The sequence below is a fragment of the Camelus ferus genome, chromosome 11, assembly GCF_009834535.1.
Source record: "Camelus ferus isolate YT-003-E chromosome 11, BCGSAC_Cfer_1.0, whole genome shotgun sequence".
NCBI lineage: Eukaryota > Metazoa > Chordata > Mammalia > Artiodactyla > Camelidae > Camelus > Camelus ferus.
In genome coordinates this window covers 53665497-53691681 of record NC_045706.1, presented here as the reverse complement: position 1 = coordinate 53691681, position 26185 = coordinate 53665497, and the positions used below count along the sequence as shown (strand labels likewise).

General features: G+C 44.4%; 1 protein-coding gene across 1 annotated transcript in view; it reads left to right on the top strand.

The window, feature by feature from the left end:
• The window catches only part of POLR3A (RNA polymerase III subunit A), a 42495-nt gene that overhangs the window by 7936 nt on the left and 8374 nt on the right, over window positions 1-26185 (top strand). The window contains exons 7-27 of the mRNA XM_006180044.3: window positions 52-214; window positions 393-529; window positions 1634-1737; window positions 2379-2520; window positions 4768-4908; window positions 5748-5817; window positions 6251-6378; window positions 6526-6664; window positions 7936-8100; window positions 10755-10927; window positions 12269-12380; window positions 13255-13373; window positions 14999-15136; window positions 16937-17107; window positions 18183-18296; window positions 21757-21843; window positions 21931-22013; window positions 22951-23121; window positions 24371-24464; window positions 24654-24746; window positions 25947-26111. Of these exons, the coding sequence (XP_006180106.1) occupies window positions 52-214; window positions 393-529; window positions 1634-1737; window positions 2379-2520; window positions 4768-4908; window positions 5748-5817; window positions 6251-6378; window positions 6526-6664; window positions 7936-8100; window positions 10755-10927; window positions 12269-12380; window positions 13255-13373; window positions 14999-15136; window positions 16937-17107; window positions 18183-18296; window positions 21757-21843; window positions 21931-22013; window positions 22951-23121; window positions 24371-24464; window positions 24654-24746; window positions 25947-26111 (2709 nt within the window). The remainder of the gene's footprint in view (window positions 1-51; window positions 215-392; window positions 530-1633; window positions 1738-2378; window positions 2521-4767; window positions 4909-5747; window positions 5818-6250; window positions 6379-6525; window positions 6665-7935; window positions 8101-10754; window positions 10928-12268; window positions 12381-13254; window positions 13374-14998; window positions 15137-16936; window positions 17108-18182; window positions 18297-21756; window positions 21844-21930; window positions 22014-22950; window positions 23122-24370; window positions 24465-24653; window positions 24747-25946; window positions 26112-26185) is intronic.

The following is a 26185-nucleotide window of genomic DNA, read 5'->3' as shown; positions in this document are numbered from 1 at the left end:
GAAAGTCAGGTTGACCAGGCTTGTTTCTGTTTATTCTCTGCTCATTTTTAGCATCGGATATCAGGAGCTAAGACCCAGATGATCATGGAAGACTGGGATTTCCTGCAGCTGCAGTGTGCCCTTTACATTAACAGTGAGCTCTCGGGCATTCCCCTCAACATGGCGCCCAAGAAATGGACCAGAGGCTTTGTCCAGCGCCTGAAGGGAAAACAAGGTACGTTCCAACATGTGCAGGAGACAGTCTACTGCCTTTATTTCATTTTTGGGGGGAACATATGTCCATCTTTTCCAGATCACAGAGATCACAGGCTTTCCTTGGTCTTTCTGGTCATTTACCCCCAAACAGCACACATTGTGCCTTGGAGACCTATGATATATTTTTATTTATTCAGGTCGATTTAGAGGCAATCTCTCAGGAAAGAGAGTGGATTTTTCTGGCAGAACAGTCATCTCACCTGACCCCAACCTCCGAATTGATGAGGTAGCTGTGCCAGTTCACGTGGCCAAAATTCTAACTTTTCCTGAGAAGGTAAGTACATTAAGTTGCTCAGTATTTTGCTTTGAATTCAGTCTTTGATGTTGCATTTTGAGATTATAAACGACTGACAGTGAAAAATTCCCAGTAACCCACCCAGCCCGCAGTCTGGCATGTGCGCGTTTCTCTCTCCAGTTTGTTTCATACAAACATCACCGCGTATGACGTCTGCAACACAGACAGCCACAGCTGTGTCTGCCCTTGTGTGTGTAGCCTCAGATACACATTAAACACACAAGTTTGCAATTTTGTTTTCCAAATAATGTATTTGACATCTTTCTGTAGTTTGTATCTCATGTGTTAAAGTAACTAAATTGTAAACACCACACCCAGTTAATTTTCTTGGGATGAATTATTACTTTTAAAGCCTTAGAGTCACTGAGCCAAAGACGTGAATGGTTTATAGGGCTACTAGTGTATACCCAGCAGGGCTGTACCACTTTACCCTCAGTTCATACCATCGCTGGTATGAAATGGTATCTATGGTACTTTGTTTTTTAACTAAGCTGTAAATAATGGCAAGGCCTGGTAACAGGAGGATGTTGATTGGCTTTGCCCTTAATATTCATAATTGGCCCAAATCATAGATGCTTCTGGTTCAGTTTCTGTAAAGTGCCCTTGTTGAGCTACTAATGGTCCAGAGTTTTCTTGTCTGAGATGGTGTCTCACAGTTGTCCAAGAGGCTGGAGAACATGGCAATTCAGACCAGGGCCTCCGGTGCTGGTGTCACCACTCTTAAACCTTAGAAGCCTATGGTAAATCCTTGCAGTTGAAGTTACCACCTGTTTTTAGGATCACAGAATATGCTGGAAGGTCCCTACAGATCAGTCCAGCTGACTCGTTTTACTGATGGGGAAACCAAAGGCCAGTAAAGAACTTGGCCCTGTCACCCAGCAAGTGAGTGACCGAGTTCACACCTGAACCTGGTGCCATTCCATTGCTGTCGTTATGTTCAAGACCCTAGCAGCAGGGTGCCCAGGGGTGCCTCTCTTTCTCCTAGAATGACCCAAGGAAAGTAAAGATTGAGACCCAGTTCCGTGTAGTGTGCTAGCTTAAAAAACCTAACAATATCTCATTGTGTTTATTTCACTCCTGCAGGTGAACAAAGCAAACATCAACTTTTTGAGGAAACTGGTTCGAAACGGCCCTGAAGTTCACCCAGGAGCCAATTTCATTCAGCAGAGACACACACACATGAAAAGGTAATGCTTTCATAGTATCGTTGGCTATAACTACCTTTGCATGACCAAGTTTACTGTTGCCACACTCAGCCACAGAAAACAGTCCACAGTACAATCGCGATATTTTAGCATGTGGAAATTACCTATCAGAAATTGTAGGTACGTTGTTTACTCTGTTTGCTTGTTGACTATTCACAGTGTTCATTTGTTCTTTAGTGTTTGATGTTATTGGACCTATGTGGACGAAACTCATTGGGACATGAAAGCAGGTCATTTTCTGTGTCACCTGGGTGCTCTGAGGTCACCTAGGTGTGCTCATAACCCAGGAGGCACTCATTTTGCCAGTTCTGGCTTTCCACAGCCAGATGCACTGATCACCAGTGCCTTTTTATTTCATGAGATTAAAACAGCAACAGGGCCGCGTGGGAGAAGCTGGTTCTCTATTTCTGTGATTCCAAGACATACTTTTTTTCGTATTTCAACATTTCTAAAAGTAAGATATATTTTACAATCAATTTGTCGTAGTTTAATTGCTGGCATATGGAGGCATCTTAAATTCAATGAAATGTCATCATTTCAGAGACTGAATCCTGATATGAAGAGGGAGACACTTGCTGAGGAAACTTTGTTCTCACAGACCACATCTCTTATTGTATGTTAAGGTTTTTGAAATACGGAAACAGGGAAAAGATGGCTCAGGAGCTCAAGTACGGGGACATCGTGGAGAGACACCTGATAGATGGAGATGTGGTCCTGTTCAATCGGCAGCCCTCGCTGCACAAACTGAGCATCATGGCGCATCTGGTGAGTACAAGACTGGTTTGTATTTTCTGCATGTGCTGTACTAAGTTCCAAACTTCTAAAATTTAAATTGCCAGTAATCACAGATTTTCATCACTTTTTGTTTTCCTCTTCTCTCACTTTTTAGTTTGAGTGAAACTCCTAAGTTTCAAGCTTCCCTTCAATGTTTTTAATATTTATAACTTACTAGTCATGCAACAGTAAAACAGGAACTAATTGAAAGTTAGTTTGAAAGTGGCTACTGTGATTTCACTTGCAACAAAATATATACATATACATGTGCCCACAAACTTAGGTAAAGTAGATACAGCAGAAAGTTGGCTTGTTTTAACGTAGCATGTTAACTAAGGACCTAAAATGCTTACAGGATTTCTCTTTGCAGCAGTTCTCCAACTAAGACCTTAAACCATATTTTGGGGGGTGGTTTAGTTTTTGCAGCAGCAGCAGTTTCTTTTTCTGGAGATTTAAAATGGAAACAAGATGCAACTTAATTTGTTAAATATTCATAAATTCTCCTATCTGCAAAGCCATTAAATCCCTGAGCATTTGCAGACAGACTCCTAAGGTAGTGTTTTTGTAGATTTTTTTTTCCAGTAGCTTATAAAAACATTACATCAGTCCTTTTGCTCAGTGGTGGAAATACCAAAGAAGCAGTTCATGATTATGGAGTTATTATTATGGAGATGTAGGAGGCGAACAAAAGCCTTCCCTTGCTGGAAACTTTTGATTAGCTCTGGGGCATTTTAACATAGAAATATTTTTGCTTGAAAATCTTCAGATATATCCAAAAGTAGAAAGAATTTGGTGATGAACTCACACATTCCCATCCTCTGTATTTTCGGTCATTTTCAAGAATGTGCCACACTTTTTTTCCTCTCTTTTTCCTTTGATGAACTCATGTCTTTTTTCTGTGTGTGTTCAGTTTACTTCTGTAAGACACACATAACTGTCACGCCTCACAGTGAAGTCATTCCTCAGTGTTGTCTGGTACCCCATCCATAGTGAGGTTCACCCAGGTATCTCAAAAGACTTTTTGCAGCTAGTTTGTTCAAAGCAGGATGCAAAGTCTGTCTACACATTACATTTAGTTGATACATGTATTAAGCCTCTATCTAATCTAGGACTGTCCCCCCTCCTTTTAATTTCAGTGTCATTGTTGAAAAAACAAGGTCATTTTTCCTGAAAAATGTCACATGTTCTCTGTCTGCCTGTGTGTGGCGCTAAGGATTCCTTCATGCTTCCTCTTATTTCTGTAAACTGGAAATTAACTTTCAAAGCACAATCAGATTCAGGTTCAACTTTCTGGCCAAAATACCTCATAGGTGGTGCTGGCTACTTCCTCTCGCCGTATTTGAGGAAACACGTTGTCTGGCTGGCCCACTCTTAGGTATGCTAAGGAGGTTAGGGATTCAGATGCTTCAGCCTGGGGCCTCTCTTGAAAAGTTCCTCATTCTTTTCTCTGTTGGTCTCATTCTCCATTTATGATCATTGCCTATATATTATTTTATTGGGATTGCAAAATGGTGATTTTTCTATCATTTCTTTCACTTTTAATACCTACCATTCTTGTAATGAACAATTCTCCCTTGTTAATTATGACTTATTTACTTACCCAAAAATAGAATTTGTAAAAGAAAGGCAGCATTAATGTCTATTATTTTTCCTTTTTTGTCAGTTTAGGGGATTAAAAAGTTGGTGCTCAGTTTCTTCAAACTAGATTGGTTTGTGGTTTTTGTTTTGTTTTGGCTTTCCCTTTTTTCAACGTCATCATAAACTCATGGGTTTTTATCTAGTCAGTGTGTTTTAATTAACTTCTGCCATTAATCTTTTGATAGCAAACTGTGACAGCGTTGACCAGTGGGAACCCCTTTCTCATGGCTCCTGTGTTGATGTTTGCCTCATAGTATTAAAACAAATTTATTGCATTGTTTTGATCTGATAAAGCTATTTGAATGAGTCTACAAGTGACATATCACTTGCCAGAACATATTAGACATTTACTTTCTTAATCTAAAGTGTCCAATTCTCCCGGAAGCCTTTTTTTTTCCTGCTCTTGAAAAGGTTTTTTTTTTTTCCTATCAAGGGCCTATATTTATTGAATTTACATGTTTATAAGAAACAGAACACGTGGTGTAGATTTTAGCCAGTTGACTGTAAGATCAGGAAGACATTTTTTAATGTTGTAACTAAAAAGCTTTTGGATAAATGACTTAAGTCCTCCTGTTTTGTTTTTTGTTTTGTATTCCACAGGCCAGGGTCAAGCCCCACCGGACCTTCAGATTTAACGAATGTGTCTGTACACCCTACAATGCAGATTTTGATGGTGACGAAATGAACCTTCATCTTCCTCAAACAGAGGAAGCTAAAGCGGAGGCCCTTGTTCTGATGGGGGTATGTAGGGTGGTGCAGCCCAGTACCTGAGTAACAGCTCCTTAAAAGGAGGGGAAGGAAACGTGTCCTGTTTGAAAACACCCTACAGTATGTTAGGGAGTTAGTTCCTCTGGGAGGCAGGGAACTGAGCAGAGTGGGTGTCTTCGGCCCTGTCATGGGCTCCTAGGAGAAAATAGACACATGCGCGCCAGTTGTGAAAAGGTAAGATCAGGGTGTAGCAGAAACTTGGGTGTTGGGTATCATGGTCAGTTACTTCTCAGTTTAAAAAAAAATTGAGCAAATGCTACACTTTGATGCACAGAATCTTCTTTAAATTGGTTAGTTATGCACTGAGCAAGAAGCACCCATTTTTGCCAAGGTATGCACTTGTTACATTTTAACTCTTAATGTCTTTGGAGAAATTTGACTGTTCTGCTGTCACTATGGAGAGAGTGGGATTGATTGACTTCAAAGATAACACAGTGCTACTCATCATTCATAGCAGTAAATTTCCTTTGGAGGAGAGCACTTGTTAATAACAATAACGTCTTACACCTATAGGGTTCTTTATAGGAACCCAAAGCAACTTCACTCAGAATTTGAGTGTTGGTACGAACCTCTAAGGTCAGTCTTGCTGGTATCTTTCCTCTCCCCTTGACAGGAGAGGGAAGAGCTGGACTGAGATGAAGGAGCCGGAAGTGAGTGACAAAGCTGGGATTGAGGACCCCTGGCTTCCAGTTCTCAGCCTCATCTTCCTGCTACTCTTTATTCATAGCAATTCAGAGTCTTTGTGGGCCGATCTTTGGGGCTGTATCAAGCATCCAAGAATGGCTAACTTACTGTGTTCATTTTTCCTTCAGACTAAAGCAAATCTTGTCACCCCAAGGAACGGAGAACCACTAATTGCTGCTATTCAGGATTTTCTGACAGGTGGGCTATAGAATTCACTTGAAAAGAGACTGTGGAACAGGAAGATTCTCATTCTCCGTGATTCATGTGGTGGCTTGAAAAGCTGTTTAATTGCCTGTGTTTAATTCTGTTGTTTACTGACTGGGATTGTGGACCTACTTGAGACACTTTGTATTGGCTGCTTGTTCACTGAACCAGCAAGCATTTAGTGAGCTCCTTCCGTACATGAGACATTTTTATTTTTCTAAATGCTGGATATACAGCAATGAGTAAAACAAGGTCCCTTTCCTGGTGGAGCTTGGATTCTCGTTGGAAGAGAGAGCCAATAAGTGGCTGTATGTTTTACCTCACTCTCCCAGTAATAGTTCACATTTATTTTAAAATTGAAACCTTGTGACTTTTCTCACAATTGTATTCCTCTTCTTTGTTTTGTATTGTTTCTTAATGTTCTCAGGTGCCTATCTCCTCACTCTTAAGGACACTTTCTTTGACCGAGCCAAGGCTTGCCAAATCATCGCTTCAATATTGGTGGGCAAGGATGAGAAAATTAAAGTCCGCCTCCCGCCCCCTACGATATTAAAGGTTTGTACGCCAGCTGTGTGTGTGACTGTACGGATGTCCTGATGCCGGGTTGGCGGGTGATCCCTGGACCGTCTTGCCTCATTTGTGTGAAGGGCGGTTGAGGCCAGGCTCAGCCAGCTGATGCTCTGGCTTCCTTCCCTCCTTCAGCCTGTCACCTTGTGGACGGGAAAGCAGATCTTCAGTGTCATCCTCAGACCCAGCGATGACAATCCAGTGAGAGCCAACCTCCGAACCAAGGGCAAGCAGTACTGTGGCAAAGGAGAAGATCTCTGTGTCAATGATTCCTGTGAGTTCAAGCAACAGGGTGGGGCTAAGAGGTCAGGAGAGCAAGTGGCCAATAGTTGCCATCACTTAGTCCGGAAATCCCATGTTTCCCTAAGGCCTTAGGCAGGAACTTTGTTTTTCAGGGAAATGCATCTGGTATTTCTCTAAAAGGTAAAGATCATATAGACACATGACCAACCCAGTGATTAGAATGTTCTCTCCAAATGTGTTTTGTCTTAAATGACTTGTTTCTGTCAATTAACGCAAATCCTTTTATTCTACCCTTTTTTGTTGTTTTTTGCCATACAAGAGTCTCATTATTTAAGGCATATAATTTACTCTTTTATGTCCAAAAATGTGTTCATTGTCTAAAAGTAGGACTAAAATGTATAACTGAAAAGACTGTAATCTTTTTTGCCTGCCTCACCTGGTCAGTAGGTTTTTTTGATACCATGAAGATCAAATGTGAGAGGATTTAATTGCAAGCCATCTGTGTCACCTAGACTGGTTCAACCCAAAGTCTGATCCACAGACCAGTGCATTCAGGCAGCATTGACTGTCTAGATACTGGCTTTAACAGGCAGTTCCCCAGCTGGCTGCTTTAAGTGGCACTGATTTAGACTGGGTTTTGCTAGCAAGGCCTTGTCACCAGAAGTGGATCTGCAGGACTCTGTACTGAAGAACTGAACTGCAGAGTCTCTCTGAAGGTCGGGATTTTCTGCTGTCTCATGTTGAAGAATAAACGTTTTGAAGAGCACCAATTTTTCCCAGGTCTATAACCATTCTTTTGAAAATAACACTCTGGTCTTTTAGGTATTTTGGCTTCTTGTTTTAGACTGGGTTCCATTTCTTTCTAGATACAAATTTCATTTTGTTCTTGTTTAGGCTATTTGTGATGGTACCATTGTTAGTTTTCAATATCTTAGGTGTGTGACAAAGTGCTTTATAAACAGCGGTGTGTGTACATGATTGAATTGATGCTCAAAATATCCCCATGACATAAAGACGGCAAGAGCTTGGTACTGTCATCCACAGTTCACAGATAAGGGGGGTCAACTAGCACACTTCACAGTTAGGACTAGAGAGTAACTAACTAGACCTTTCATGCTTTTCAAAGGTTTTTAGGTTTCTCTTTTTTCTTTCCTCAAAAAAAAAGTTTTTTAAGATAATTTCTATTTGCTCTGCTTTAACTTTTAATACAGGAACAAATTTTCTCAACTGCCTCAAGTTGATTTCAGAATGAGGCAAAGTAATAATTGTTTGTGTAAGTGCATAATCATTGTTTCCTTCCAGACGTTACCATCCAGAACAGCGAGTTGATGAGTGGCAGCATGGACAAAGGAACCCTGGGATCAGGATCCAAGAACAATATTTTTTATATTTTGCTACGAGACTGGGGGCAGAACGAAGCTGCCGATGCAATGTCACGGCTTGCCAGGCTGGCTCCCGTCTACCTCTGTGAGTATCAGCCTCCTCGTTTTGTGGCTGTAAGTTGTTGGGGTTTAGGGGGTTATTTTACTGTTGTTTCATCCCCCCACCCCACACACATACCCACACAAAGAAAAGGATACTTGTCCCAGGCTAAGCCATTTATGCTTTTCTTAATGAAATGAATTCTATACTGACTAGTTTGGCTACAGATTTGAATTTGCTTTTCCGTGCTCGGCTCAAAAGCTACAGTAGCTCCCTAATGCCTGTCAGATAGAGTTGTTGCATAAAAGGCCCTTCATGAGCTGCTTCCAAGGTACCTACCTGTGCACGGCTGTCATCTCTGGGATGATTCAGCTCTACCAGTTTACTCAGTATTGTCCTACTGTGTCACACTGTTCTGTTTCCTTTGCTTGCTTGTGCTTGGAGCATGCCACGGGTCAGATTTTCTGTATGCCCCTGAACATCTTTAGTCCACTCTTACACTTGACTCTGGCTGGATTTGAGAGTCTTTGTTATTTCTGGCATCCTGAAAGCTCACAATGATGCAACCTTGGGATGGGTCTTTTATCATTCATAGCCCTGAGCATTCTGTTCTAGGTAAGCTCTCTTAATCTGCAACATGTGTCCCTCAGTTCTGGATTTTTTATTATTATTATTCTTTTCTCTCCTTTGCTTTCTCTGTTCTTTTTGGAATTTCTGTTAATTGCCTAAAAGAGTTCTTGGACTGATTCTCTGATTTTCTTATCTTCTTTACACTGTTGTCCATTTCTTTGTTTCTGAATTCACTTTTAACAGTTCTAGTGATCTTTTTTTAATTTTTGCTATCATATCTTTAGTTTCTAACCATTGTTTTTATTTACAGGCAGTTCTTCTTTCTTCCTTCCTTCCCTCCTATCCTTCATCCCCAGATACATCTTCTCTATCACTGTGAGAGAATATTACTCAGTTTTATTTGTTCCCTGAGTTATCTCTTTCTTTTAAGTTTGTTTATTTCTGTTTGTTTGTTGTCTTCTGTCTTTCATGGTAGAGACTTTCCTCAAATGTCTGGTGGTCCCTGGTTGTCATTCCTATTGTAGGAGTGAAGCACTAAAGCCCTGATTGGAAATGGAGCTCACTGGTCAACGGACCTCTCAGTTCCTTGATTGAGCTGGACACCCGCTTTTTTATTGAGCTACCAAATATCCCCATCAGTTACACTTTTCTCTAGGCAGACTTGGTTTCTCCAGAGACATACCTTCTAATCTCAGTCTCCTTCCCAAAGGTAGAGACCTGGCTGCTGCAATTCTGGGGGCTGGACCGGGAATGGGGCTAAGGGATCTCAGCCATGGAATATGCCCTGATTTTCAGTCATCCCCGCCCGTCTACGCCTAGTGCTTCCCTACCCCGCAAATCCAGAGGCTGTCTGCTTCCACTCCTGGGGAGTAAACTCCCATCTCCCACGGGAGTCAGGGCCTGGTGCCTGTTTCTCAGATAGGCAGGCCTCAGAGACATCACAGCTTTGGTTCCAGACCACCACAATAAAGCGAAAATCACAGTCAGGCAAGTCACATGAAGTTTTTGGTTTTCCAGTGCATGTAAAAGTTATGTTTACACTACACTGTAGTCTGTTAAGTGTGCAATAGCATTGTGTCTTAAAAAACGATGTGCATACCTTAATTAAAATTACTTCATAGCTAAAAAATGCTGATCATCTGAGCCTTCAGTGAGTCCTAGTAGTAACATCAGATACCACTGATCACAGATCACTGGAACAAATACAATAGTGAAAAAGTTTGAAATATTGTGTCCAGAATTTGACACAGGCACAGAGTAACCAAATGCTTTTGGAAACATGGTGCTGATAGACTTGCTCAACACAAGGTTGCCACAGACCTTCAATAATGTAGAAAATGCAGTCTCTGTGAAGTACAGTAAAACGAGGTGTGCTGGTACAAACTTTCCACCAGGGTTCCCTGTCTCTGGTACATACATCATCTCCAGCAGAACCTAAGGATTTCGTCTCTGAGACTTTCTAGGCTCAGGGGCCCTCCTTTCCACAGCCACTTTTGGGCATCCCCTTCCCCACCTTACTAAGCCAGGCACCTCCCATCCACCCACTTGCTACAGATATTAGGGTTAGGATTATTGATGATGTATAGTTCAATCAAAGGTGAAGTTTACACTTGTCTCTTATTCTCTGTATTTTTTAATGATTTCTGAAAAGAGAATCGGGGCAGAGAGGTCTCTGCAATGCTCTAAGAACTACCAGTCAGTTGGCTCACTTCCATGACTGGCTTTCTCAGATTCTCTTTAGTATTTGGTGGTGGTCTGCTTTATGTCCAGTTAGCTGAAACATCATTGTACTCCCCGCTAGGTTGTGAGGTCTCCGAGAGGAGCCAGTGAGTCTTAGTCGTTTTTGTGTAACTGCCTATAAACTGATACAGGAAGGTTTTTGGGAGGGATGGGGCAAGGTAATTAGGTTTATTTGTTTATTTATTTTCTAGAGGAGGCACTAGGGATTGAACCCAGGACCCCTTGCATGCTAAGCATGTGCTCTACCACTGAGCTATACCCTCCCCTATGAAGTTTTTATTTAATTGCTTTGTGACAGAGTCTCTGAAGGTATAAACTTGGTTCCATGCAGTGGGTTGACTAATGTCTTTGGCTCTCTCTTCCTGCTTCACCTGCCAACTTTTCTACAGCTAACCGTGGGTTCTCAATTGGAATTGGTGACGTCACGCCTGGCCAGGGACTGCTGAAGGCGAAGTACGAGCTGCTGAACGCTGGCTATAAAAAATGTGATGAGTACATCGAAGCCCTGAACACGGGCAAGCTGCAGCAGCAGCCAGGCTGCACTGCTGAGGAGACCCTAGAGGTGAGCCTGGCTCTTCGTGTCAGTTTAGCCACCTCATCGCTGGGTGGCGCTGCAGGCCGTGAAGACAAGGCAGCAGAGGGACGTGGGAAGGAAAGGCAGCGTCCCATCTCTGCCCTACACTGCCTGTGTGTGTTCTCATTTGTCTAGTGAGGAGAGGGCCTCCCATCAAATCTGTTGCATCCCTTCCGAGTTTCACATTCTGGGTGGTGAGAACACGGCCATCTGTTCATCCAGGCACACGGGGCTACTCTTGTTCCAGCGTCACACTTGGGCCCTATCTGTAGCCGGTACTTCAGTGCCTCTGCCCTTTCTGTTTCCATCATCATCCGACTAGAGACTGACACCGCAGCTCTTTGAATGAAGAGTCTTTGAAAGAGACTCGGTTAATTCATGTCTGAGAGTCACATACCGGCCTGTTGCCCCCTCACATCTGAAGCTAGGCTAGCTGAGAACTGGACCCGCACATGCCAGAGTCAGAATCACCTGCAGCTTCTGAGAGCCCTGTGTTTTCCCTGAAGCAGTCCAGGTCAGCAGTCTGATTGTACCAGGGTGCTGCCTGGCTCTCTTCTGCCTCCCCGGTATCCTGGGGCTCAGAGCTTTAACTCTGAGTTAAAGCTTCTTAAGAATGGAAGACAGGCTTTGAGCAATAAGAAATTTTCTGACGAACTGAACTTTCTAAAGCAAAGAGAAAGCAGAGTTGTGTGAGGTGTTCACAATGAGCTCATTCTTAATCTCACTATATCTTAAAGAGAAACAGAGAGAGAGAGAAAGAAATGGATGTTTCTCACCTAGAATATTACTTGAGGCCTCGACTGTACTCATTTTTAATGGAACCTTGTCCCCTACCTGATTCAGCCTCCTAAGTTGTGGAATGACAATCTGGATGAGCTCATGGACTAGAATATTCCTATAGAGTCACCTCATCACATGCTTGACTGGTGGGAATTCAAATGTGTGCTTGGCAAGAAAAAGCAGAGAGACAGATTTTATAAATAGTACCAGCAATTCTCTTTCAGTACATACTACATATCGTACTTTATCAGATATTCAGGTGTGTATACACGCAGTGACACGTATACAGATACATTGTCATATAGGGTGCTGTCTGCAAAGCCGTGTACATTCTATTTTATTGGCCATTTAAAGGGTTTTCCAAGATTTGTTACTAATCATTTTTTTCTTGCACACTGATTGTAGAACCTTCTAGAATATGTCAATCTGTATAGATGGGACATCTTGGTCTTCTTTATCTGCTGGAAATCTGACGTCTTGCTGAAATTTTTCACATTTCCTTAAATGCCGTGTTGAATGTGTATGGTCACGGAGCCTTTCTCCCGGCAGGCTTTGATCCTGAAGGAGCTGTCTGTGATCCGAGACCACGCCGGCAGCGCCTGCCTCCGGGAGCTGGATAAGAGCAACAGCCCCCTCACCATGGCTCTGTGCGGCTCCAAAGGTGAGTGCCCCCGCTGGCCGCTGCTGTCACTGCACCCTCCATGTGGGCTGGCCGGTCGTGTTCCAGGAAACAAGAGTCAGAACTTCAGGCCTTTCGTTTATACGGACATATACCTGTTTAAATCATACACGTAAAAAGAGACTTTATTATTTGCATTTTAGGAAGTCTAACTCCTTTGGAGAAACTTGTTGGTTGTGTGTGGATTTCTGAGTTTAAGGGTGCTTTGAGCACACTTGACTTTATTTTTAAAAAAAGAGAAAAAAAGAAAAGCCAAGGATTTTAAAAATAATGTATTTAATGATAGTTAAAAACACTCAACTTTCATAGTTAGCAGGACCTAAAAGCATTAGGTTTCATGATACTGCATTCCAACTCAAAACCTCCCTGCTTCTCCTATTTCTGTGAATTTTTGGCCATTCTGTCTAATGTCTGTAACCTCGCTGGCTGTCTCTCACCTCACGTTCTCCTACTCCCTGCTCTGGTACACACCTGCACTTCCCCATTCCTGCGTCTTTGCTTCCCACTCTTCCCTCACTTTGGAATTCTTCCCCTATGTCTTCTATGTCTAAGTCATAATGTCCTCCAAAAGTCCAGCTGGTTGCTGCTGCCTTATTGAAGCCTCATCTGGAAGTCTTTCCTCCAACCCCAAAGTGTTGGTTTGCCCCAAGCACCTCTAAGGGCTCACTCTGCCTTTTTTGTGTTACTGACAGCTCCACTCTGTATTGTTCTGTCTTTCACTGTCCCTAGACTATGAACTTTTTGAAGATAAGGCCCTGTGCTATGTTGTGTTCCTGTTTTATCCCACAGATCTGCTTGCACTTCAGTTAATGTTATTTCGTTAAAAGAATGTTACATTCCTGACCTGCTTCCCCAGGTTCCTTTATTAACATATCACAGATGATTGCCTGTGTGGGACAGCAAGCCATCAGTGGCTCCCGAGTGCCAGATGGCTTTGAAAACAGGTCCTTGCCTCACTTTGAAAAGCACTCAAAGGTAAGCAGTAGTGGGTCAGGCACGACATTGAAGGACAACCTTCAGCGGTGCAGGAAAGAGTGATTGAAGCTCTGGGGATGCCAACCAGGCAACTCCTAGAGCTGGTGTGTAAGGGTGGGGGTGTTCAGGGTTATTCCATCTGCAGCCTATACTAAGACATGTAGAAGGAGCCTTGTTAAATTCAGAGCTATAAAGCTTGGACCAGTGCCCTCTTGTGTATTTTCTCTCAGATTCCCATCCGACTTACCTGAAGTAATTAAAATGTGTAGTTGCCTTCTGTGTGCTTTCAATCTGTATGCTTTTTGTCGGGGGCACTTACCGAAAAGTGTAAGAATTTTTAAATAGTGATCATGTGAACTACAGTAAAACAACCAGTAAATTCCAAGTTTTCTTTGGAATTCTTAAACTCTGCTTTTAGATGACTTCTGGGTTCCATGGGTACTCATGCCTGAGCACTAGTGTCAGCGTAGTGAGGGAGAGAGGCAAATCTGTGTCGGGGTTTTCTGGGATTTGAGGGAAGACAGCTGTTAAACTTAAATCTGAGGAACTTGGAGCAAATTTGGTCACTTGGGTTTGAAGTCAGCTGTTATTCCCGCTAAAGCACAGATGCCCCAGCTGCTCCTGCCCTGTGGACCTGCAGGGTTCCTGTTCAGCCCCTCCTGGGAAGACAGGACTGCTGTACTGAGAAAGGACCGATATTTTCTGTATCTGAACTCAGATTCTCTGCCCTAGATCAGAGTTCACTAGCGGTCAGACAGCCAGCTGGCCACTGGAATGGTACCTGCCTGTGCTCATCAGGCTGAGAGTCAAAGCCTGACCAACTTAGAAGAGAGGCCAGGGGCATCCAGTGCTAGACATCAGGATAGATGTGCTTACCTGGAAATGCCTGTGAGTGTGCCAGCTGCCCCTTAAACAAAATATGGAAGCAAGAGGTTAGCCTATTTCCCTAGGCTGACCTCCAAGGAACACAGACCTTTCCAGATCAGAGGCCATTTGGTATTTCGTATGGTGTTTTGTATATGTATGTATTTTTTAACAGTTTTTTTTAGATAACCTTTTATATATCATAGTATTCACCCGTTTAAAGTATGCAGTTCAGAGACTTAGTATATTCACAGAGTTGTGTGATCATCGTCACAGTCTAATTTTAAAATATTTTCAGTGCCCCAGGATGAATTCCCGTAAACGATAACAGCATGCAATTATGTTTTGGAGGTGGGCAGGTCTGGCCTGCAGGAAGGGTGTCTTGAGTGGGTAGTTTCCCAGGGCAGGGGCACGCTGCCGCAGTCAGCAGGGCGCCCTCTGAGCTTAGGTCCTTGACTGCGTGCCCGCTCCAGGGATAGCAGCCCAGGCTTCGGTTTCCCTCTCCTGAGCCACTTGGCTGCCACTGGCACTAGCACCAGCCCTGGCTGGGACCTTGCCCTCCTTGTCTCTGGTAAAGATAGTTTGGGCCAAATTATTTCTTTTAGGAAAGGGCATAAAACATGAGAGAGAGTACATTGGCCAGATGTTTATAGTCTATAGATGAAGCATTTTCTGATTTGAATGGGTTTTGGAATTGTGGACCTTAAACTTTGTTTGTTTTTTTTTCTTTTCTTTTCTTTTTTTTTCCTGCTTCTCTTTAGCTACCAGCCGCCAAAGGCTTTGTGGCTAATAGCTTCTATTCCGGTTTGACACCAACCGAGTTTTTCTTTCACACGATGGCTGGCCGGGAAGGTCTGGTCGACACAGCCGTGAAGACTGCTGAAACAGGATACATGCAGGTAACTGGAAGAAATGTAGGCCCTTAGCAGTGGAGCAGGACAGGGCCTGCAGATCCTGATCACTGTGTTTGCATACTTTGTACCTGAGCTCTAATTAATCTAGTCTTGGTATTTAAAAGGAAAAATTGAGAGATGTAGTAGGTGCCCTAGAAATAAACATCATAAAATGGTAATATTTTCCAAATCATGTAATATTCCTCGAACGATGAAGACCAGGTCGGAACCGTGTACCAAAGCCCTGCTGGAGGACAGCATGGACCGGAGGTGCATCCTGGGGCACTCTGTCAAATCTCACTGAGTCTCTGCTCCCAGATACACGGAGATGGGGCGACAGTACCTACCTCCTGGTATGAGTTGAGAAAGCTCTGCTTCTCACTGTGCAGCTGTTTATGTCGCCCATTGTTCATATCATTCTGAGGGACTCCAAGAACTTGTTCCAGTGCCTGCAGGAGGGCTTGGACACTTGCAGGACACTCCGCTGTGTGTACAACTGTAGAATGGTAGGCTCGGGGGACAGAGCTGAGCTAGACGCTTTCCTGTGCCTGATGCTGCTCAGAGTGCCACGAAAGTACCTGACGGCAGAGGGGTGAAAATCCATCCCCGTTTTGTTCTTCCATAAGACCACAAGCAAAGGATTTCTCTCCAGTCTCTAGTTCTCATTTCTACTCTATACTCCATACATAATCTATGTTTGTTTCCTATGTTTTTATCTACTTAACAACACATGATGAAGTTAACACTCCAAGTTGCTGGGCCACGAACTGCTGTGGCTTTGTGTCCCCTCTCTCCCCACTGGGGATTGTGAAGCACGGCCCTTTGCAAGCTGGGAAACCAGGAATGATAAACCAGAGATGCGAAAGAGTGAGCCAGAACAAACAGGGATGAGGAGGGTGAGATGGGCTCGAGTCAGTAGACACCTGTTTCCATAACCTCATCTGTACCTCGTGTAGCAGTGCTGATACTGCTTCCCTTTTAATCATCTTTTCTTGGGAAGTTGCCCTTTAGTTTTGAAGTGTGCTGCTTTTGTCAGAAATCTAACAGACTGTGAAATGCTCTTACCACTCCTGCTAGAATGTCTATTGACTTTATTTTTCGTCTTTACTTTTTGAAGTAGAGAGTATGGCTTTCCCCGACCAGTGTGTTAACCTAGAACAAGTTAGTTCTGGCATGAAGGGTTTTTGTTTGGTAGTTGCCTGGAGGAAGACTTTTTTCTTTTCTCTTTAACTCACTGGGCCCCCATCACATTGCTGGCTGGAGTGTTCTGGTGGAAGGTCCTCCCTAAGCAGTTTTGAGAAATGGCTGCTGCCTGCTGGTTCAGACACAATGCTGTTCCTGTTCTCTCTTCTTCCCCACCATCCCAGAAGAGGGCCTGCACCTGATCCTCTGTAATTCATACTGAAGTCCACAGGGGTCCTGGATTAAGTTGTGCTTAGACATGTAAAGCAATTGCATTAATTTATACCTTAGGGAGACAGAGAGGAAAGGCAAATAGCCTAGGAAAACAGTGTTTGCAGAGTCCTTTGGGGGTAATAGGGTCTAAATTGCATGTATTCTAAAACACACTCAAGTGCTGGAGGTTAGAACATGTCCTAAATCCCACTCCACAGGCTAGTGAGGCACTTGTGGGTTCGTTGTTCTTGGGGTCGGGGGACTCTTTTAGGAGATACCTAATAAAAATGTTTTTATGCAATTAAGTGCTGTTAACCTTGAAACTCAGAGTTGCAAATCTCATCCTCTGCACACGTGACTAGTCTTCTCAAAGCAGCTGAGCTTTTGTTTCCTCTCCTCCTTTTCCTGCAGAGAAGGCTCGTGAAGTCCCTTGAAGATCTTTGCTCGCAGTATGATTTGACAGTCCGAAGCTCTACGGGCGATATCATCCAGTTCATTTATGGGGGAGATGGCTTAGATCCTGCAGCTATGGAGGGGAAAGATGAACCCTTAGAGTTCAAAAGGGTTCTGGACAACATCAAAGTAAGATTAAGCATTATATCTGGGGTTAGAGTATTTTCGCGGGCGTTTCTTTAGAAGGAATGTACCCTTTGGCATAGCACACAGTTAATGCTGTCATGTCTACTGAGTTAGTATTTTTCTTTTTGTGTTACTCTGCATAATTTTCCTAAATATTTAAGGAAAAATAGTTTCTCAATTTCAAAGTCTAGTTATTGGTGGTAATCAAATGCCAATGGAAGAGGGCTTTGACTTCATGTCTGTGTCTAGTAAAGTGTGATAGAGATGATGTTAAAGTCATGGTGGAGAAGCAGGCACATTTCACATATTTTAACTGGGAGTATAATTTAGAACAACCTTTTTGAGAGGTAGTTGGACAATACTGATCTGAACTTAAATGTGAGTGCCTTTGACCAACATTTAAATTTCACTTATAGGAATTTGCCCTACAGAAATGATGTAAGTTTGCCGGGAATGTTTTTCCAGCATTGTTTATAGCAGGCGTGGACCATCAAGTAGAGGACAGGTCAAATCATAATGGTCTGTCCATACATTAGAGTGATGTGCAGCCATTAAAACTTTGGGGAACCTATGAGCTTGGGGGTGGGGAGTATTTTCACTCTTGAAATTTTGGGTTTAAAAACAAACAATATGTGGTTTTAGTGCAAGTCTGGGGCGGGGTGAAGGTTGGGGGGTAATGGCACAATACCCACTGAATAATATACAAGTCTTTGTGTAAGATGGAGTTTCAGTTTATCCTGTTTTCACCTTCATGTTAAAGGTAGAGTCTAAAATTGGTTTTTAGTGGGGAGGGTATAGCTTAAGTGGGAGAGCGCGTGCTTAGCATGCACAAGGTTCTGGGTTCAATCCCCCGTACCTCCTCTATACATGAATGAATGAATGAATCAGTGAACAAGCCTAGTTACCCCCCTCCCCATAAATAAATAAGTTAATTAAATGAAATCGGTTTTGAAAGAAAAAACATCAGATTGCTAAAAGCTCTGAGTAAGGTCGTTTTGTCTCTTGTAAATGTCTTTTTTAAATACTACTGGCCTTCCACCGCCCCCACACATCACACCATTTCCTTTTGATACTTGAGGCAGTCTTCCCGTGCCAGAGCGAGCCTGCTCTCAGTAAGAACGAACTGCTCCTGACCGCCGAGTCGATCATGAAGAAGAACGAGTTTCTCTGCTGCCAGGACATCTTCCTGCAGGTGAGCTCCGCGGGGGCTGGACACCCAGCTGGACTGTCACCAGGAAGTTGTCTGCAAGTGCCCACAGTGGATTTCATAAGCTAGGGGGTGTTTGTGTAAGAGTATTTCTTGTTAAAAAAAAAAATTCAAGAATGGCCTAGGCAAAATTTCAGCCGTCAACATAAAGGATTTATCTTATGTTTTTTTTAGTTGATGTCTTTTTGCACAAGTGTTTTGCTGTTAGAAGAAAAATGCTTTAGTTAGAAAACTGACTTTTTTAAACCCCGTCCCTATTGACTGCTTACAACCCAGGTTCTCATCCTACGGGCCAATTCCTTCCTCGGTCATTCTGAATCCCAATGATTTTTAATAGTAGAGGCATTGTTTTAATACCACTTACTGTATTTTGTACGATAAGTAACACAGTGGCACTTATTTAATACCATTATTATTTTTAATTGCTTTTTTCTTGCCATAATGCACATTAGAAATGACAGAGTCAGCCTTCCTCTTTCTTCCAGGGAGCTGTTACTATGACATCTTCGGAACATTTTTTTTTTAAGTTTGTTTTTTGTTTGTTCTGGTTTTTGGGTGGGTTTGTTTTTTGTTTGTTTGTCTTTTAATTTCCCTGACCTGCTCCAGCAGCTCCTTTCTGCTTATAATCATGGCTATACTCAAAAGCAAAGGGATACAGGGATCAGTAGGTGGTTTCCTTTGTGTACTGGTTGGTGATTCAAGTATAGCACAAAATGTATCCCTTTAATATATTAAAAAGAAAAACAGTAAAAGACTTAAGCAAGAATGGTTTAAAGGAAGCGCTTCATTCCTTCCTTTTACATATTGAGGTGTGAAAAAGAGACTCTTACAGGTCTTAATATATTTAAAACTAAGAGTCTGGCTAGGCTGAGTGCCTTTTGTTTTGTTTTTCACGTATTTTCTTTCTTTTTTTTTTTTTTTTCTCTTAAATAATGAATGAGAATCATGATTTGGTTTTTCTACATGGTTATAGTTACTTATTTATGTTTCTGTTTCTCCTCGAAGACCTTAACTGAGACAGGCTATGAGAAATACAACGAGGTAACGTACTCGTGCGCTGTGACTGCTAAGTGTAGGGGGGCTGGCTCTGCAGCCCCCAGATGTCTGCCAGCCCCAGCGGCAGGTGGGTTTCTGTCCCAGTTCCAGCAGAGAGGCTTCCCTGTTCATCACTTCACACTGGTTCCTTTCTTGCTTTTTACAAGGCTTAACGGTGCCCGACAGTATTTGTGGATTCAGTGAGCACTTGTTCAGCCATCCCCATGTGTCATATGCCCTGTAAGTCATGGGGACACAGAGGGGACTAAATGTGGCCTTGCCCTCCAGTGGCTCACAGTCTGAGCTCAGATTTGCCAGGAGGTTCCAAAATCCACCAGCCAGATCTGTCTGAGCCCCTGAAATGTTCTCTGGCTCTAACCAGGGTGAGAGTCAAGGAGACAGTGGCAGCTGCTGGGTGGCATTGAGCCCAGGCCCTGCCAGCGGCCGACACCCGTGCTCACAGATGCACCATGACTGAGTGTGAGAATTAACTGCTGGTCAGCCATGTGATTAATTGCCTGCCGATTGCCACGTCCTGAGTTCCCTGAGCATGCATGGATTGATTCAGCTGAATTCTTAGTAGCTTATTTCAGTTTTCATATCCAAAAAGTAAGTTTTTTTCCTTTTAACCTAACTGCCAGGATATCTGCCCTAATTCTCATGTCAGGGAAGTCATTCCTTTCAGCAAAGCCACTGGAAGCATGTCCACGTGGGTGGCAGCTGAAAGGTGTCACAGCCAGTGCCTGAGCTGGGGAATGGCGTGAGGTGTGTACTCTTTACTGCTCGTGTGTGCAGAGTTCCTCACAAGTGAAAATCGCCTGGGTCTGCTTGGCCTTGGGCTCGTGCTCTGGTTTTCCTGAGCCAACAGGTTGGGCAGCCTTGCACACCTGGCAGTCGAATGGCAACATCCAGGCCAAGAGGGCTTTCAGAAGCTCGCCCTCAAGGACACAGCCACAGCTAGACAAGTAGGAGGAAATCATCCATGTGATGGGCTCTTAGTACTGGGTGATAAGGAGGGAAGATTAAGTGGTAGCGGGTGTCATTGCCTTTTAGGCAGAGCCACACCAGGAGAGATTGTTCCACTGCCCTCTCCAGCTCTGGTTTCCACCTCTGGTTTGTAATAACTAAGTACATCAGAAAGTGTGTCCTCAAACTTGTAATTAATTAAGGGAAATTACATTTCCCTGTGGTCTGGGAGGGGCAGTACAGTCAGTTCCACCCATTCCCGTATTCTCAAAACTGCCCTGAGTCAGACCAGAGTGGAAGATCAGCAGACCCAGGACTGCATAACCTGCGGCAGCCTCTGAAGGATGCTGCTGCTGAGTGGTGTGTGCTGTCAGCTCATCTGAGATGGGCGCTGAGAGTCAGGTCCACGGTGCTGGCCTGTGACCCTGGCAGCAGGGTGCAGATGGGTGTGCTTCATTAAAGTTCACCGTACCCTCTCTGTAGGAACCCCAGAAGAGGTGCTGGCTGATCCCAGTTCTAGCAGTGACCTCGAGGCTGGGCTTACTTCATAGACACACTATAAATTGTAAAGCAGATGGGATTCCCCCTCAGAGTGGTTGCTAGAAAACTTAGGCCTATGGTCTCCAGCCCTGCCCCGTGGACCCTCCATGGGATGTACTTCTCATCTCCTTTCTTGCTCCATTTCATCGTCATCCCAGGGTTTAGAGTGCTGTTCTTAAATTCAGTGGGAATAGCAGATATGCTGCTGTTTCATTTCCAGCTTTGAGAGTAGTTTCCTGGAGACCTTACAAAGTTCTCATTGTGTGTGGGAAGGGAGTGTGAGACTGGGGGAGTGATGCAGAGGTGAGAGTCAGAGACAAAGCTGGGACTTGGGAGCGTTCCCTTTGAAATGAAAGCAAGCTCAAAGCATGTGCCTGAAATGCACGCAATGTCTGCAAAGCCAGGCTTTGTAGTATTTAAATTGACCATAAGAACTTCATAAGAAACTCTCAAAAAATTTTCAAGTCTAGAGACTGAAAGTACAACTGATACGACTGTACCTATTCTGGGCTACGTGAATGGGCCGCATGGTGTGCCGGTGGGAGCACAAGAGGAAGCAGCGGGTGGGAAGGGTTATCCTGGTGTCCCTGCCATGTGCTGTTAGGGCCGCACACCCAGATAGCAGGGCTTTTTACGCCAGCTGGTGCCAAAGCATCATGGGAGTAAAAAGCCCTTAGAAACACCTAAACCAATGAATGGCGTGTTGAGGGTGTGGATGGCGTGTCCTGTTCCTTGGAAAAACATTTGTGATAGAACCTGTATCCCTAGCAGAGCCTTTGTAGTGTCATATTTAGCTGCTACTGAAATAGGAAGGACTTGTCCCATGACTGAAGGTTATAAAACGAATCATATCATCCACATTACTCAGAAATAAATATTTGATGTTTGCTGTGTAATCTTTCAGGAAATTAAAAAATTCATTAAGGGGGTTTCTGAGAAGATCAAGAAGACCAGAGATAAATACGGCATCAATGATAACGGCACCACAGAGGTAACGGCGCCCCCGGACGTGTTGGGACGCACAGGTATTTTCTGGTGCTGCCGGCCCCGCCTCTGTACTTGGCTTTTGTTCTTCCAGCCCCGTGTGCTATACCAGTTGGACCGGATCACCCCCACCCAGATTGAAAAGTTTCTGGAGACGTGTAGGGACAAGTACATGAGGTAAGGATGCTAACTGTCTGAGACTGTCGGGCAGGCACGTGGGTCTCTTGTAGCTTTCCTCTTTCCCCAGGAAACAAAACCCTGCAAGCGCCCACTTGCAGGATTTACTCACTGCCTGCCAGTAGCAAGCAGGTCCTGTCACCTCTTCTCTAGGGACCCCAGGGGGCAGACAGGCTAGGTCCTCCAAGATGTGGAAATACTTGCAAAAATAATTCCTAGTGTCCTCTCCCCACAGAGAAACTACCAGTGTATTTTGGCAGGCGCCAGCTGCTCTATCCACCTTCAGTACCGCTTGTTAGCAGAGCTCTTAGTTCTTCTCCAAGGAAAGAGGTTTGGGCCCGTCATCCCACACTGACCATAAGTAGCCACACAGTATTCACTGTCATCAGTCAGACTCCTCTGAGCATCACGTCCCCCGTCTGCACCTGTAACTGATCTGTGCCAGGTTCTTCTTCTGTCACAAGCACAGCCTGGCTCCTCACCAATTGGTATATTTTTTTCTGCTGAGAGGAGATAATCAGAAGCCTCCCCAGCAGTATTTTTTTTTTTTTAATTGAAGTATAGTTGATTTACAACGTTGTGTTAGTTTCTGGTGTACAGCATAGTAATTTGTTATACATATATATTCCTTTTCATATTCTGTTTCATTATAAGTTATTGAATACAGTTCCCTGTGATACACAGTAGGACCTTGCTTATTTAGTTTTGTTTTTTTAATTGAAATATAGTTGACCTACAACACTATGTAAGTTCCAGGTACACAACCTAGTGATTCGGTATTTCTGTACATTGCAAAAGGATCACCATGGTAAGTCTGATTACCATCTGTCACCAAAGTTGTTACGCTATTATTGACTGTACTTGCCATGGGCTCTGCATTTCATCCTTGTCTCCTTAGCAGTTTTGCTGGACTTTTCACCCTGTTTTCTCCTTCCAGGGCACAGATGGAGCCAGGTTCTGCTGTGGGCGCACTCTGTGCCCAGAGCATCGGCGAGCCAGGCACCCAGATGACCCTGAAGACTTTCCACTTTGCGGGAGTGGCCTCCATGAACATCACCCTGGGCGTGCCCCGCATCAAGGAGATCATCAACGCGTCCAAGGCCATCAGGTGCCCACTTCCATCTCCCTTGTTCTCACACCAACATGCCATGTTCCTTGAGAAACAGTGTTTCTCTCATCACGTGTGTGCGATCCTCTGTCAGGCAGTATCTGAAACTCCAAGTGACGTGCTTGTGTTAATCATATCTTGGCTTTTAAAACACCCAAACTGGGGGAGGGTAGAGCTCAGTGGTAGAGCATCTGCTTAGCATGCACGAGATCCTGGGTTCAATCCCCAGTACCTCCATTAAAAATAAATAAATCTAATTACCTTCCCCTAAAAATACAAAATAAATAAATTAAATAAATAAATAAATAACCCAAACTGGAAAAAAAAATAAGTCCAAACCAAATAGAGTCAAAATTGAAGCAATGGTTCTGTGTGGCCACAAGTCACATGAAAGAGAGAAATAAAAACCGTGTCTAGAAAAATTGGAGCAGTGTGTCAGTGTAGATTTCACCCTTCTGATGTCATTATTCCCCTCCTCTCTAGCCCTCGCTGTTGTGTCTTCCCCTTGGGCTGTGGCCATAGTCTGCGACTCCCCCCTCCACACACACACACACACAGACACTGGTGATTTCATGATAGGATTTGTAGGTGATCTCAGACTAGAGAAGACATACTTTACAGTGCATTCCATCATAAAATCATGATTCATCTCCAATCTGAGTCTAACAAAATAACAATAAACAGCATTAAATGAAAGAAAGCTGTGCTGATTCTAGAACAGCAAGCGCAGGTGTCTGGGGTGGCAGGAGCTGTGCCCGCTTCCTCTGGGTTGATCAGCTCTCTCCCAGAAGTGTGTACAGGGGATGCCCGCCAGGACAGTGAGGATGGAAGCTGCTAGCCAGAGGCTGGAGGAGTCGGAGGTGTCCTGGAGGGGGGGATAGGGAGGGGCCAGGGGAGGGTGATGGAGGAAGCTGTAGGACATGAAGGGCGCATTTACTTGGGGAATGGAACTCAAATTTAACTACTTATTAGGACCAGAGAGGAAGAGGTAGGCTCACTGGGCCAGGAAGGCTTTTCCAACAGTCACTCATTCACTGACAGAGTAGGTTGCCTCATGAGCTCCAAAAATAGTAAATCTAGATGAGAATGTACCTGGAGCCCCTAGAAGCATGCCCGACACCAGTCAAGGTCCCGTCGATTGCAGTTGCTGGTGCGATCACGATTCTAAACGGTACCCAGTTTAACAACGCAGTGGTCTTCACATAGCCTCACTCCTTGCGCTGTAAGTGTGCTCCCTTCCTTCCCACAGCACCCCCATCATCACGGCGCAGCTGGACAAGGACGACGACGCGGACTACGCTCGCCTTGTGAAGGGGAGGATTGAGAAAACCCTCCTGGGAGAGGTGAGACGAGGTCCCTCTTGACAAGAAGGAAACTAAACCAGCAGTGTTTCCAGGAAGAGTAAGAACCACTTGTAGTGGACTTACCAGTCAGGGTGTCCACATCACTCTGTCCTTAAAAAGAGAGCGAGCCTGCCTTGCTCTGGGGAAGGGAGAGTGACTGCCTAACATTCTGATCTTTTGACACCACAGATTTCAGAGTACATTGAAGAAGTGTTCCTTCCTGACGATTGCTTTATTCTCATCAAACTCTCCCTGGAACGGATCAGACTTCTGAGGCTGGAAGTGAGTCACATAGTTAAATGCGTGAAGGAGGTCATCCTCTTTTAGTCCCAAGATAGGAGCTGATAAACCAGGACAAGAGCTTCGCAAGGCACTAGGAGCGCTGGCGAGGCTTCCGCTCAGTGTCTGTTCCGTGTGAGTCTGACGTGCCTTCACGCTCTCGCTCCGAGCCAGACCCTGGCACCGATGTCACCATCTAAACACACGCAGGAATTTAGTGGAGGTCTTGTGCAGGCCACAACACCCCTTTGCTGTGACAGCATTACAGCATCTGGAAGGACCCTAGAGCCGCTGTGTCTCACTCACTGGGGCCCCCTAGCACCACATCTGGCTGGCTAAGGACATGTTTTGGGCGGGTGGATTGACCTGGCTTTTTGTGTTGGTGTTATGTATGGCAGTGGAAAGAGTGCCAGCCTTGCTCACAGATAGGCTGAGGCAGGGATGCAAACTGAGTAACTTCCTGGCATCTCCCCTTCTCTCAGGTAGTTCAGATCTGTACCAGCCTTCACTCACTGTCAGCGCATTCTCTCAAGTAACAGGTTCACATTTGTCCATGTGACAGTTGATTCCAAAATCGAGTGGCCAGTTCTCCGGATTAGGGATTTCTCTAGCCCGGCTCTGGCTTGGGGCTCTTCCACCGAAAGAGCTGGGTTGCCCCGGGGACACCGCTCCCCAGCTGTCTAGGCGAAGGGGAGGATTCACTGATGCCTTTAAATTGTCCCGGTCTTACCACCGCCTCCTGGAACTCCTTCCTATATGTTGCCGTGAATTAAGCTTGCATTTTCAGCGGGGCAAAAATTGGTTGGGAGGGGTGAGGACCTTTATATGGATAAAGCAGAGGTATACATACATACAGTACATAAATGCACAGTATATCTCACAGTGAGGTGGGAAGGGTACAGCTCAAGTGGTAGAGTGTGTGTTTAGCATGCGCAAGGTCCTGGGTTCAATCCCCAGTACCTACTTTAAAAATAAATAAACCTAACTACCTCCCCTGCCAAAATAAAATAATTAAATAATACAATAATAAATAAACAAAAATATATTTTTTTAAATTTCATGGTGAGGAGAGAGATTAGGGGGACAGTTACTAAGGGCTTCTTAGAGGAGAAGCAAGGAAAAAAGGCCAAAACACCAGAATCGCAACCGCCAAACCCAGTCAGTAATGCCGTGGGTGTGCGGCGCACGCCCGGCCCCTCGCAGGTGAACGCCGAGACGGTGAGGTATTCCATCTGCACGTCCAAGCTCCGCGTGAAGCCTGGTGACGTGGCGGTTCATGGCGAGGCTGTGGTGTGTGTCACCCCCCGAGAGAACAGCAAGAGCTCCATGTACTACGTGCTGCAGTTTCTGAAAGAGGATCTCCCCAAGGTGAGACAGAGGTCGCCTCCTCGGGGCCCTGCCCTGCCCGGTGCCTGGAGATGTAAAACGGGAGTGACTGCGTT